This window comes from Giraffa tippelskirchi, chromosome 7 (genome assembly GCF_054371585.1).
Source record: "Giraffa tippelskirchi isolate mGirTip1 chromosome 7, T2T-mGirTip1v1.2.pri, whole genome shotgun sequence".
Classification (NCBI taxonomy): domain Eukaryota; kingdom Metazoa; phylum Chordata; class Mammalia; order Artiodactyla; family Giraffidae; genus Giraffa; species Giraffa tippelskirchi.
Genome location: NC_137281.1, coordinates 133,534,302 through 133,549,782, shown reverse-complemented (window position 1 = coordinate 133,549,782; position 15,481 = coordinate 133,534,302). Strand labels below are relative to the sequence as shown.

Here is a 15,481-nt window from a genome sequence, read left to right as displayed (position 1 = left end):
ATCTTGCTTTCTTTTTATTCCTGGTTATATGGCTTAAATGCCTTTAGGGCAAAAGCACAGTAGAAAAATATACACATACACATTCACCTGGTCACAGAATAACAAACAGCATAGCAACTAGTAGACTGAAGAGTTAAGTATGTTAAACAGCACATGGAAATTAATTACATAGCTAGAAAGGGGAAAGGATGAATGTAAAAAGCCTTTACCAGAAAGGACAATTTCCATGTTCCAATTTCATCAGTATCACATTGGTTTATAAGCATCAAATAATATATTCTCAAATCTATGAAACATTTTATAAACCTTGGTTGTAATCCCTGCTATTATCTAATAATGTTGACTACTTGGGGAACTAACAACTAGAAAACACCAATAACTTGCAAGACATTACCATTTCTTTCAAATGTATCTTCCCCATGCAAAAATACAAAATACAGTTCTCACAGAGTAACCAGTCACTAAAACTTCAGCATGAAGCCAAAATACTTGAAAATGAGCTAGTTATTAGAAAATCAATATCAATCAGGAGAAAAGTGCTCTGAAAATATGTTTTAGTCAGTAAGCTTAGAAACACATCAACACCCTATTAATAGTAAACTGGCTTATGTTAATTATAGTATTACTCTGTTATCTGAAAATAAAATGGATATTAACAAACATTTAAAAAAATAAATAAATAGGGGCTTCCTTGAAGGTTCAGTGGTTAAGAATCTGCCTCCCATGCAAGGGACACGGGCTCAATCTCTGATTTGGGAAGATCCCACGTGCTGCAGGGAGAAGGTAATGGCACCCCACTCCAGTACTCTTGCCTGGAAAATCCCATGGATGGAGGAGCCTGGTAGGCTACAGTCCATGGGGTCGCTAAGAGTCAGACATGACTGAGCGACTTCACTTTCACTTTTCCCTTTCATGCACTGGAGAAGGAAATGGCAACCCACTCCAGTATTCTTGCCTGGAGAATCCTAGGGACGGCGGAGCCTGGTGGGCTGCCGTCTATGGGGTCGCACAGAGTCGGACACGACTGAAGCAACTTAGCAGCAGCAGCAGCAGCACGTGCTGCAGAACAAGGAAGCCCATGTGCCACAATTACTGAAGCCTGCGAGCCTAGAGCCGGTGCTATGTATGCAACAAGAGAAGCCACTGTGACGAGAAGCCCATGCACCACAACGAAGAGCAGACAACCTGACAACCTCCACTTGTCAGAACTAGCGAAAGCCCACATGCAGCAACCAACACGCAGCACAGTCAATACATAAATCAATATTTAAAACAAATAAATAAACTAAAGGAATAGAAGGTGAATACATGAGCACAAACTATAGAAATGCCATTTAAATACCATCACCCAGCATAATAGGAAAGATAAACCCTGAAGACAAAGGTTTTTATCACAATCAACATAATACATACCAGTTCATCTAAAAAAGCCTGCTTATTCTTCCTTTTTAGAATCTGCTGCAGTTGTTCTTCTTTTTGTATAAATAGTCTTCTTTGTTCATTTTCCTGTCGTTCTACTTCTAAAGCTTCTTCCAATTCCTCCTGTTCCCGAGTCTGAAACAGTAACATTCATATATGGCATGAAATGAATTTAGTAACCAAAACTAAGTCTATATCATACTCCATACTACCTTTCTTCGAAGCATAAATTGCACTAGTCACTAATTGTTTAATAGTGCAGCAGCAGCTCCACTTAAAAAGAATTAATTTTCTTTCATGCAGACATGTTACTATTAAAGAGAATGACATCTAGCACTAAATGATATCTAAACAAAGTACACTTATCCCAGCTGCAGAAATGTGGAAGCTGCTTAAGAAGCCTTTATTTAGGAGATTTAACAAAAAGAGCAAAACAAAAACCCAACAACAAACAGATCATCTCCATATAGAACTGTTAATTGAAACACTCCATATAAAAGACTGGTTCATTTAATAGAAACAATTTTCAAAATACATAAGGTAATGAAAAGTTATCACAGTAGTTAGCTTCTTTATTCCAAGTTAAAATAAGTCTTTCTGATGCTTTTGTTCCAAACAGCATTCACTTAAGGTAAGGTATGAAAAACTGAAGTTATTTTCTAACACAAGCATATAAATTTCAAGGGTCCTCTCTGTGGACTAAAAAATTCAAAATCCAAAGCTAATATGTACAGAGAATGAACTACAGTCCTCCATTACTTCCCTTTTATGCAGTTCCTTAGAAATACTAAATACTTCCAGATTCTGAAATTTATTCCAACCCTAAGTCATATTTAAAAGCAGTATTATACCAACTCTTTGTTCTTTAAGTCTTATGAATGAGAAATATAGTAATATCTGAATGGCTTTATTTTAAATCCTTGACTGTTGCTCTTAAAAATGCAATACCTTTTTTTAATTCAACATAATACTGAGAATTTATTGTACTTTGAGGCAAATACAGAATAGAGGGAGAGAGTATAATATGTTTTGGAATCACTAACATGAATTAACAGACACCTCAGAGAAAAGTATATTTTTATGTAAAATAATATTTACGTATTATTAATCTCTGTTAAGATTATATCAATTCACAAGTTAGATAAACTCTCAGAAATAAACAAGATTCCCAAATGAAAAAATATTTCCCTTATAATTCAAACTCAGTATATCCAAAATTAAGTTCAGCATTTGGTTTCCCAAAGCTGATCACCCTCCTGTATTCCTGATTTCTGCAAGTGCACATCCACCTCTCAGTCAACTCAAGTTGAAACCTCAAAGTCATCTTTATTACTTCTTCTCCCTCAACCCCATCTCCCTTAAATTAAGTCAGTTGCTAAGTTCTAGTAGCATTTCTCCCCTATAATTTTAAAAACCTCTATTACTGAGATTGCTATTCTAACTCAGGCACCCAGTGGAGAAGAAAATTCAAACTTGATCTAGAAAAACTACTAGGAATAAATGTACAAAGTTAGGGGCTAAGATATAAAAGTGAATTACTAGACTGTAGGTCCATAAGCAGAAAAGGATGTCTCACAATAAAACAGTGTCATATCAGCAATAAGTAGAACAAGTGATAGGTTTACACAGAGTATGGTGGAGACAAAATTAATAGAGTGGTTAATTTCCCGTGCTATGATGGAGGACAGGTAGAGTTAGAAAAGATTTCACAGAGTGTTATGGGTTGAATGTGTGTCCCCAAAATATATGTTGAAGTTCTTAACCCATGGTAACCATAAATGTGACCTTATTTGGAAATAGGTCTTTGCATATGTAACCAAGCTAAATAGATCATACTGGAAACTTGGATACAGACACACAGGGAAGAAGGCCATGGGAAGTTAGAGGCAGAGATCAGAGTGGTGCCAAAGATGCTAAAAAAACCAAAGATTCCTCCCTAGAGCTTTCAGAGAGACCATGACCCTGATGACACCTTGACTTCAGACTTCTAGCTTACAGAAGCCTGTTCCTGTAAGAGACAAATTTCATTGTTATAAATCACTCAGTTTTTGGTAATTTGTTTTAAAGCCCTAGGTAAGTAATACATGAAGGCTGAGCAGGTTTCAAACAGTAGGTATTTAACCCCACTACAGAGTGGAAGAGCCATTTAGGCAGAGAAAACAAAGGTACAAAGACATGAATCAAGCTGGAATGCTTGGTATGACCAAGTCATTAAGTATGAAGTTGGGGAAAGCTCTTGATAAGCTGGAGAGGCCAGCAGGAGGCAGATGATGGAGAATTGACCATACCATACTAAGGGGTGCATTTATGCCATACTAAGGCAACTGGCAAGGCAAAGAATTTAGAAAGATGACTAGAAGAATACAGATCACTGGGGTTCAAGACTGAAAACAGGAAGACTCAGAGGAATATTTCAATAACTCAAGTAAGAAATAATGAATACTATGTAAAGTAACAATAATATAATTAGAGGAGGAACTAGGTTTGAAAGACCATAAGGAAAGACTACCAACAGTATATGACTCCCCAAAGACAACATATAGATGGCCGATAAACACGTGAAAAGATGCTCAATATCATTCATTATTGGAAAAATGCAAATCAGAACTATAATGAGGTATCATCTCACACCAATCAGAATGAAAGTGAAAGTGTTAAGTCACTCAGTCATGTCCGACTCTTTGTGACCCCATGAACTGTAGCCCACCAAGCTTCTCTGTCCATAGAATTCTCCAGGCAAGAATACTGGAGTGGGTAGCATTTCCTTCTCCAGGGGATCTTCCCAGTTCAGGGATTGAACCCAAGTCTTCCACATTGCAGGCAGACTCTTTCTGACTGAGCCACCAGGGAAGCCACACCAGTCAGAATGGCCATCACCAAAAAACTACAAACAATAAATGCTGGAGAAGATGTGGAGAAAAGAGAACCCTACTGCACTGTTAGTGGAAATGTAAATTGATACAGCCACTATGGAGAAGAGTATGGAGATTCCTTAACAAACTAAGAATAAAACTACCATATGACCCAGCAATTCCACTACTGGGCATATAACCTGAGAAAACCACAATTCAAAAAGGCACATATACCCACAATGTTCATTGCAGCACTATATACAATAGTCAGGACTTGGAAGCAAGCCAGATGTGCATCAACAGATGAAAGGATAAAGAAAATGTGGTACATATATACAATGGACTATTACTCAGCCATAAAAAGCAACAAATTTGAGTCAGTTCTAATGAGGTAGATGAAGCTAGAGCCTACTGTACAGAGTGAAATAAGTCAGAAAGAGAAAAACAAATATCATATATTTGGTAGGACAAATTGAGAAAGTAGCACTGACATATACACTCTATCCAACTATGACTCATTATTATACAGCAGAAACCAGCACACTGTAAAGCAATTATGCTTCAATTTCTAATAAAGTTTTTTAAAAAACAGTATATGAATACTAACCAGATATGGCTTGAACACTTAGATAAAGAACATAATAGGAGAAATAGGTAGGAGAGTGAAGATGATAAAGGTCAGTTATGATGAACATAGATGCAAAACTCTTCAACAAAATATTAGCAAAACCAAATTCAACAATACATTAAAAGGATCCTATAACATAATCATGTGGAATTTATACCCAAGAATGCAAGGATGGTTCAATACCCACAAATCAATGTGACATACCACATTTATAAATTGAAAAATAAAAAGCATATGGTCATCTCAGTAGATGTAAAAAGATTTTGATAAAATTCAACATTCGTTTATGATAAAACTCTAAACAAAGTGGGCACAGAATGAACATAAAACAATAAAGGACAAATATGACAAGCCCACAACTAATATTATACTCAACAGTGAAAAGCTGAAAGCATTTCCTCTAATCCTCTAAGATCAAGAACAAGACAAGGATGCTCACTCTTGCCACTTTTATTAAAAAAAAAAGTATTGGAAGTCCTAGCCACAGCAATCACACAGAAAAAGAATTCCATTTGGAAAGGAAGAAGAAAAACTGTCAATGTTTGAAGATGGCATGATACTATATATACAAAATTCTAAACATGCCACCAAAAAACCTATGAGAACTCACCAATGAATTCAGTGAACTTGCAGGATACAAAATTAATCTATAAAAATCTGCTGCATTTCTATACACTAACAAACTATCAGAAAGAGAAAAGAATCTCATTTACACCTGCATCAAAAAGAATAAAATACCTAGGAAGTAATCTAAGGAAGCAAAAGACCCATAAAGAGAAAACTGTAACATACTGACAAAAGAAACTGAAGACAACACAAACAAATGGAAAGATACACTGTGCTCAAGAAGAATTAATATCATTAAAATGGCCATACTACCCCAACACAATCTACAAATTCAGTACACTCCCTAACAAAATACCAACCCCATTTTTCACAGAACTAGAACAAATAATTTTTTGTGTGTATGGCAACATAAAAGACCTCAAATAGCCAAAAGAACCTTGAAAAAGAACAACAAAGCTCAAAGTATCATACTACCTTATTTCAAACTACAATACAAAGACACAGTCTTCAAGAAAACAAAGTACTAGTACAAAAACAGACACATAGATCAATGCAGATTAGAATAGAGAGCCCAGAAGTAAACCCACTTATATGGGCAATTAATCCATGACAAAGGAGGCAAGAATATACAACAAGAAAAAGACAGCCTCTTCAATAAATGGTGTTGGAAAAACTAGACAGCTACACATGAAAGAATTAAACAGGACTACTTTCTCACACCATCGACAAAAATAAACTCAAAAGGGATTATTTAAAACTTACATGTAAGACCTGAAACCATAAAACTCTTACAAGACAACATGGGTAGTATGCTCTTTGACATCTACCCATGTCAAAGGGGTAGCATGGGTAGCAAACAACAAGTCTGGTAAGAGGTTAATGTCCAAAATATACAAAGAACTCATAGAACTCACGGAGAAGGCAATGGCACCCCACTCCAGTACTCTTGCCTGGAAAATCCCATAGACGGAGGAGCCTGGTAGGCTGCAGTCCATGGGGTCACTAAGAGTCGGACACGACTGAGTGACTTCACTTTCACTTTTCACTTTCATGCATTGGAGAAGGAAATGGCAACCCACTCCAGTGTTCTTGCCTAGAGAATCCCAGGGACGGGGGTACCTGGTGGGCTGCTGTCTATGGGGTCGCACAGAGTTGGACACAACTGAAGCAGCTTAGCAGCAGCAGCATAGAACTCAACATCAAAAAAACAAATAACCTGATTAAAAAATGGGCAAAGAACCTGAATAGACATTTTTCCAGAGTACATACAGATGGCCTAAAGGCACAGGAAAAAATGCTTAACATCACTAACCATCAGGGAAATGCAAATGAATACCACAATGAGATATCACCTCACACCTGTCAGAATGATCATCATCAAAAAGAACAAATAACAAATGTTGGAAAGGATGTGGAGAAAAGGGGACCCTAGGAATGTAAATTGGTGCAGGCACTATGGAAAATAAGAAGTTCCTCAAAAATTAGAAATAGAACTACAACACAATCAAGCAGTTCTGGGTTCTTATCCAAAGAAAAGCAAAACACTAATTTGAAAAGATATATGCACCTCAACGTCCATTTCTGCATTATTTAAATAATGCCAAGATAACAGAAGCACCTTAAGTACCCATCAACAGAAAAAGGGACAAAAAAGATGCAATATATAAAATCAAATATACTCAGCCATTAAAAAAAAAGAATGAAATCTTGCCATTTGGATTGATCTAGATGGTACTATGCTAAAATTTTAAAAGTCAAAGAAAGACAAATACTGTATGATTTCACTTATATTTGGAATTGAAATAACAAAACAAGTAACCAAAAATAACAATAACAGTCATAGATACAGAGAACAAACAGGAGGTTGCTGGGGGAAAGGGGGATGGGGAATGAAAGAAATGGGTGAGAAAGATTAAGTATGAACTTCCATTTACAAAATAAATAAGTCACAGTTACAAAATGCACAGTAGGGGGAATATAGTCAACAAGAATACAGTATCTTTGTATCATGATGGTAACCATACAATCATAATGGTAACTTGACTTATAATCGTGATCATTTTGAAATGTATGTTGTTGTTGCTGTTGCTGCTGCTGCTGTTATTTAGACCCTAAGTCATGTCTGACTCTTTGCGACTCCATGGTCTGCAGCATGCCAGGCTTCCCTGTCCTTCACTATCTCCCAGAGTTTGCTCAAACTCATGTCCATTGAGTCGATGATGACATGCAACCACCTCATCCTTTGTCACCCCCTTCTCCTTCTGCCCTCAATCTTTTCCAGCCTCCAGGTCTTTTCCAATGAGTCAGCTCTTCATATCAGCTGGCCAAAGTGTTGCAGCTTCAGCTTCCACAGTAAACTCAGTAATAGTTTCTCAGTCAGAAATGGGTCATGTTATGTGCCTAATTATACAAGAGATTGAGTTTTTTCCCCTTTTTTGATACAATTCTGTTGTTTTTGGAACAGTGAGACTTCAACATTAACAAAGATATTAAAGGCAAGTTGCTACCTCAGGAAAGTAAAAACATCATTCATATAGTCCACATTCCTTGGGCCACTTCAGAACTGGGCTCTACCCAAAGACACCATAGTTACTGATACACATGAACTTGCACCATCTTAAAAAATGGTCCTATGTCTGTATTTTTGCCAACATCAAACAGCTACATATCACTAATAAATAAAACGCTCATCATAGAATGATCAATTAATAAATGATAATGAATTACTGACCAAAACACTTAGTTATAACAGATCCAGGTGCTAAACACTAACATGAATAAATGTAGTCACTGTAACATGCATTCAACAAAGTACAAGTTGATCGTTATACAACATGGGGTATTTGCTGGTCCTTGGCACAGTTGAAAATTTATGTATAGTTTAGTCTGCACTCCTTATCAGTGGTTCCCTCTGTGTCTGAGGTTCTGCAACCAAGGATTCAGTCTCTCAGCATGTGGTATAGTAGTATTTACTACTGAAAATAATCCGGGTGTCAAGTGGACCCGCACAGTTCAAACCTGTGTTGTTCAAGGGTCAATTGTATTCAATAACCTATCATTATAAAGTTTTCATTAATTAGAAATTCCTATTTTAAAATAATATAATCAGCCCAAAATTAGATCATTCTTTCATTTAAACTCTCAATATCATTTGCTGCTGCTAAGTCGCTTTAGTCGTGTCTGACTCTGTGCGACCCCATAGACGGCAGCCCACCAGGCTCCTTCGTCCCTGGGATTCTCCAGGCAAGAATATTGGAGTGGGTTGCCATTTCCTTCTCCAGTGCATGAAAGTGAAAAGTGAAAGTGAAGTCGCCCAGTCGTGTCCGACTCTTCGCGACCCCATGGGCTGTAGCCTACCAGGCTCCTCCGTCCATGGGGTTTCCCAGGCAAGAGTACTGGAGTAGGGTGCCATTGCCTTCTCCGTATCATTTGCTAGCTTACTATAAATGAAAAAAGCACTCACTTGAAAAGAACAACCTTGTTAAGTTAAACAGTGTTAATGCAACAAGTTGCCTGGGCACATCTGTTGTGCACGTATCTTCTGATGTACCCAGAGCAGGCTACTGGGCAAAGAGAGCCATTTTTATGGCATACTGATGCTCTCGGAAATGAGACACCTTTCTAAGGAAGCCAGGCTGGATATGAACAGAATAGAATGTCAATTCCTCAAGAGTTTTATTGTAGGAAAGAAGTGCCTTAATGAAACACTTGAAGACTATAACAAGTAAATCTTTCTAAGTACAAGATGAAAATACAAGCTATCTAATCCAAACATTCAAGCTATGTAATCCAAACATACCTATATCATTTTTACCAATGATTACAAATTCCTGGTATTGCACCTCAAAAACAATTATCTCTGCTTTCCCCAAAACCAGAAACCCAAGCTATACTGAAGAAATGATAGCTAAACTGTGTCAGTTAGATAATTAAATCTCTGTGTGCATACAATTATTTTTCCTTTATAGAATATATTTTAATAATGCCATCAAAACTGTTTTTGCTATAGTAAAGTGTGCCTCATACCTATAGGCATATATAAATATACTAGTATTTCTGGCCTTAATTTCAGCTAAATTCTTTGTAAATATGACTAGGTTTAGAAAAAGCTTTTTAAAGGATCATGTGGAAGCATTAGTTTCTAATACAAAAGAAGAAGAAAATGCTTGGCACCAACCAGCTTTAACTTATTTTTCTGAATGACATCTTTGTTTTCCTTTTGGTATATCTCCATTTTCTTTTTGGTGTTGTCCAAATCCACATTGTTGGTCAAGTTGAAAACTGCATGAGAAAAGAAACAATGACATGAAATACAGTTTCAACATACATCTTGCAAAGATAATAAAAACCAAATATTCATCACAATGATTTCTTAATTCATCAGGTTGTCATTCCTTACGGCTTCATTTCTGTCCTTTTACTGACCACCTACTTTATAGAAACTAGTTCTAGCTCAGCAACTATGATTTTCTGAACCAAATATAAGGAAAGACTGTCAAACTATCACACAGATTTTCTAAAGATCTGAATAACTTCAAAAAATCTAAGATCTGTGCTTGCGATAGTCACATTAGATTTGAATTTTATATTGCCCATTTTAACTTTAAAAGTATAAAAAAAGATTGCTTAAATTTTTTAAATAAAAAAGTAAGTCTGAAATCTACTACACTAGTCAGAATCAATACTGAAAAGAATCTAAGCTCCAGAAACAGAAAAATTATCCAAAGGAATAAAAAATATTATCCAACAAAAACAGGTTTTATTCTAATCTTCAATATAGCTGGACATAAGACTGAATCACTTCCCATATAGTCTAGATCTGGAAAAGTATGAAATATATAAGAGTCGAAACCTAACAGGGAAGGTAAAGGATAATCCAGCTCCAAAACTGAAGACTGAAATAGTTGAGCAAGAGAAGTCACTGAAACATGTTCAGAAAGGAGACATACTTTCAGTAAGTTAGAACTAACTTTTTATAATTCTAATTCAAAGTGATTTTAATTATAAATGCCTAATTCCCTTTTAAGTTTACATACATAAATTTAAAGGTTAGTATAACTTTCTGAACAAAAAAATGTTTTTAATTTATATGAATATAAATTCATATTTTAAAGTACCGCCCACTGCCATACCCCTTTCAGTGTTAATATAAGCTCATCTAAAGAGAAGTCCTCATCACTGTCTCTCCTACTCCAATATTCAATTCAGATCTCCCTTGGATTTCTCTAATCTTTATGCTTCTGTTATTACCCCTTCGATTCCTTCTCCAATTACTTACAACTGATTCCTCTAGCTTGCCCTATAAGCAGGTTTGATCTACCCTAAATAATCTACTTTAATCCATGCTCCTACATGATGATATCAAATGCTGGCAAGGATGTGGAGCAACAGAAACACTCATACACTGCAGTGGGAATGCAAAATGGCATAGCACTTTGGAAAGCAATTTGAGAGTTTCTTATAAAATGAAACATACTCTTATCATACAGTCCTGCAACTGCACTCCTTGATATTTATCCAAAGGAGTTAAAAACCATGTCCACACAAAAGCCTGCATATGAATGTTTATAGCAGCTTATTCATCACTGCTGAAACAATCAAGATGTCCTTCAGTAGTCTGAGGAGATAAATAAACTAGAGTATATCCAGACAATGAGATATTATTAAGCACCAAATAATAATAAGCTATCAAAGGGTTAGCCCAGGTGGTGCAGTGGTAAAGAATCTGCCTGCCAATACAGGAGATGCCAGAGATGCAGGTTCAATCTCTGGGTCAGGAAGATCCCCTGGAGGAGGAAATGGCAAGCCACTCCAGTATTCTTGCCTGGAAAATCCAATGGACAGAGGAACCTGGCGGGCTACAGTCCACGGGGTCACAAAGAGTCAGACACAACTGAGCACAGCACATCAAACCATGAAAAGACATAGAGGAAACTTAAATGTGTATTACTAAGGCAACTGATAAGGCTACACACTGTATGATTTCAACTGACACCCTAAAAAAAGGCAAAACTACAGAGACAGTAAAAAGATCAGTGGTTGCCAAGGACTGAGGGGAAGGGACAAATAAGCAGAACACAGAGGAGTTTCAGGGTATACCGTAAACTACTCTATACAATACTATAATGGTAGATACATGCCATTATACAGTTATCCAAATCCATAAAATGTACAACATCAAAAGTAAACCCTAATGTAAACTATGGACCTTGGGAGATGACAATATGTCAATATACGTTCATTGATTATAACAAATTTGTCATTCAGGTGGGTATGCAGATAATGGGGGAATCTGTGAGGCACAAGGGGTATAAGGGAACTCTCTGCACATTTCATTTAATTTTTCTGTGAATCTAAAACTGCTCTAAAAAATAAAGTCTATTAAAAAAAGAAACATCTCATCTGGTAAGAGCTCAAGAAATGCTTGTGGAATTATTACAAGAAGAAAAAAAAATTAAACCAATACAGGTGTGGGAGGGATAGACAAAACAGGTAAAGTGGATAAAGAGGTACAAACTTCAGTTTAAAATAAGTTATACGTCACAGGGATGTAATGTACATAGGGAACATAGTCAGTGAAGTGAAGTTGCTCAGTCATGTCCAACTCTTTGCGACCCCATGGACTGTAGCCTACCATGCTCCTCCATCTGTGGGATTTTCCAAGCAAGAGTACTGGAGTGGGTATAGTCAATAATACTGTAATTACTTTCTATACTAATGGATGGTAACTGGTCTTATTGCAATGATAACTTCATAATACATAAAAATATGGAATCACTAAGCTGTACACCTGAAACTAATATAATATTGCGTATCAATCATATCTCAAAAAAACTAAAATAACAAAGAAATCAATGCTAATATTTATAATTATCTTTATAAATACAGATTGAATTTAAATGACCTTTATAATTACAAAATTGTATTCAGAAAGGCAAAGTAAGCAAATGAGGAACTACAGGGAAAAAATAATCTTTGTTTCTTATGGTATGTATCTACTGACAAGTAAAGTTAATCAAATTGATATCCTATGTTGTATTTTATTAGAATGCTTAGAGCAATTAAAAAAAATTACAATTTATCACCTGGCTAGACAATGTGCTGATTAAAACTTCTCATTAAATAGAAATTAGAAACAGTAAAGTAAAATTCTAAGTGAAACTGATCTGTTATAGATAATTTCTATTTTATGCTTATTAAAAATTTTATGAATTTTAATGAAACTCAAATAACCATTTCATTTTTTTATTTAGAAAGCAAAGGCAATATATAATAGCAATATAATAGATATAAATCATAATCATAAGTAATACAAATCTCTTCCTTTAAAAAAAAGAGAGAAAAACACTAAAACTGTATTACAATTTTGAAAACATCAGATGAGGCGAGTCTCATTCATGATACAATGAATCAAGACTGGTATAAGGCCTTCGAAGACAGAAAATAATTTTCTATAACAATTATTTGGTCTTTTATCAATCTGGTTACTGACTTAGCTCAGATGTTGACCTGTCTTTAGTCAAGTATTAAAAGCCAACAAAAAACCTACTGTATTTTCTGAAAGACTTAATGTTATTTAAGTGCAATTCTGCAGTCTTTTTGACATCCAGAATTCATAATTAAAGCCCTTAGGACTTTCTCACCCTTTTAAAACAAAAATACCCTAAACCAAAAGAATAATATATTTATTATGAAACTACGGACAAACCTTTGAGATAATCCCTGAGGCCAAAAGGAACAAGAATTTTTATGTTTAGATTGTCATAACCACAGAAAAGGGCCCACTGTCAAAGCTATAAGAAAGTCCATCTTCATATGTGCCCCCTTCTACTGTAATTTTTTATGCCACTACTCAAAATTCTAGTGTTCTAAACTTTTTATATTCATCATATTCAAAGGATTCATAATGAATTTCTGTAACAGTGACTGATCCCGAATTTATAAATCCTCGAACACTGACTCCTTAGCCATCCTATCAAGTCTATTTTCACTCTAACCTCAACAGCACCTTCCTATCTTCCTTCCTACCAAACTTCTCTAAGATCCTTTAAAATGATAGCTCCAATATATAGTTTTTTGTCTTCTCCCACACTTTACTAATCAGCACTCCATATTCTAGACTCAGGCTATTAACTAGTCTCTAAAACTACCAAGTACTTTCATGGGCTCTGTGAGTTAGGAAAACCCATGTTCAAAGTCTGGCTACACTACATATTAGCAATGTGATCTCCAGAACAACAGTTAAACTCTCTGTGCCTCCTGCCCATAATCTTTCTTTATAGTTCAACTCTCACATCCTTACATGACTACACCAAAAACCATAGCTATGACTAGACGGACCTTTGTTAGCAAAGTAATGTCTCTGCTTTTTAATATGCTGTCAAGGTTTGTCATAACTTTACCGCCAAGGAGCAAGTGTCTTTTAATTTCATGGCTGCAATCACCATCTGCAGTGATTTTGGAGCCCAAGAAAATAAAGTCTGACACTGTTTCCATTGTTTCCCCATCTATTTGCCATGAGGTGATGGGATCAGATGCCATGATCTTAGTTTTCTGAATGTGGAGCTTTAAGCCAACGTTTTCACTCTCCTCTTTCACTTTCATTAAGAGGCTCTTTAGTTCTTTGCTTTCTGCCATAAGGGTGGTGTCATCTGCATATGAGGTTACTGATATTTCTCCCAGCAATTTTGATTCCAGCTTGTGCTTCATTCAGCCCAGCATTTCGCATGATGTACTCTGCATATAAGTTAAATAAGCAGGGTGACAATATATAGCCTTGACATACTACTTTCCCGATTTGGAACCAGTCTGTTGTTCCATGTCCAGTTCTAACTGTTGCTTCCTGACTTGCATACAGATTTCTCAAGACGCAGGTCAGGTGGTCTGGTATTCCCAATCTCTTTCAGAATTTTCCACAGTTTGCTGTGATCCACAGTCAAAGGTTTTGGCATAGTCAATAAAGCAGAAATAGATGTTTTTCTGGAACTCTCTTGCTTTTTCAATAATCCAGTGGATGTTGGCAATTTGATCTCTGGTTTCTCTGCCTTTTCTAAAACCAGCTTGAACATCTGGAAGTTCATGGTTCACGTACTGTTGAAGCCTGGCTTGGAGAATTTTGAGCATTACTTTACTAGCGTGTGAGATGAGTACAGGTGTGCAGTAGTTTGAACATTCTTTGGCATTGCCTTTCTTTGGGATTGGAATGAAAATTGATCTTTTCCAGTCCTGTGGCCACTGCTGCGCTTTCCAAATTTGCTGGCATATTGAGTGCAGCACTTTTCACAGCATCATCTTTAAGGATCTGAAATAGCTCAACTGGAATTCCATCACCTCCACTAGCTTTATTCATAGTGCTGCTTCCTAAGGTCCACTTGACTTTGCATTCCAGGATGTCTAGCTCTAGGTGAGTGATCACACCATTGTAGTTATCTGGGTCATGAAGATCTTTTTTGTATAGTTCTTCTGTGTATTCTTGCCACCTCTTCTTAATATCTTCTGCTTGTGTTAGCTCCATACCATTTCTGTCCTTTATTGTGCCCATCTCTGCATGAAATGTTCCCTTGGTATCTCTAATTTTCTTGAAGAGATCTCTAGTCTTTCCCATTCTATTGTTTTCCTCTATTTCTTTGCATTGCTAACTGAGGAAGGCTTTCTTATCTCTCCTTGCTATTCTTTGGAACTCTGCATTTAAATGGGTGTCTTTCCTTTTCTCCTCTGCCTTCCACTTCCCTTCTTTTCACAACTATTTGTAAGGCTTCCTCAAACAACCGTTTTGCTGTTTTGCATTTCTTTTTCTTGAGGATGGTCTTGATTCCTGTCTCCTGTACAATGTCACAAACCTCCGCCCATAGTTCATCAGGCTTTCTGTCTATCAGATCTAGTCCCTTAAATCTATTTGTCATTTCCACTGTATAATCGTAAGGGATTTGATTTAGGTCATACCTGAATGGCCTAGTGGTTTTCCCTACTTTTCTTCAATTTAAGGTTGAATTTGTAAGTAAAGAATTCATGATCT

At 36.3% G+C, this 15,481-nt stretch overlaps 1 protein-coding gene across 3 annotated transcripts in view; it reads right to left on the bottom strand.

The window, feature by feature from the left end:
* The window catches only part of MNAT1 (MNAT1 component of CDK activating kinase), a 212,771-nt gene that overhangs the window by 143,792 nt on the left and 53,498 nt on the right, over positions 1-15,481 (bottom strand). For all 3 annotated transcript variants that reach the window (XR_014059389.1, XM_081509798.1, XM_081509799.1), the window contains exons 4-5: positions 9,644-9,747; positions 1,414-1,554 (exon numbers count right to left, since the gene is read on the bottom strand). Coding sequence is in view for 2 of the 3 variants with exons in the window: in XM_081509798.1 (XP_081365924.1) it covers positions 1,414-1,554; positions 9,644-9,747 (245 nt within the window). In the remaining variant the exon portion in view is untranslated. The remainder of the gene's footprint in view (positions 1-1,413; positions 1,555-9,643; positions 9,748-15,481) is intronic.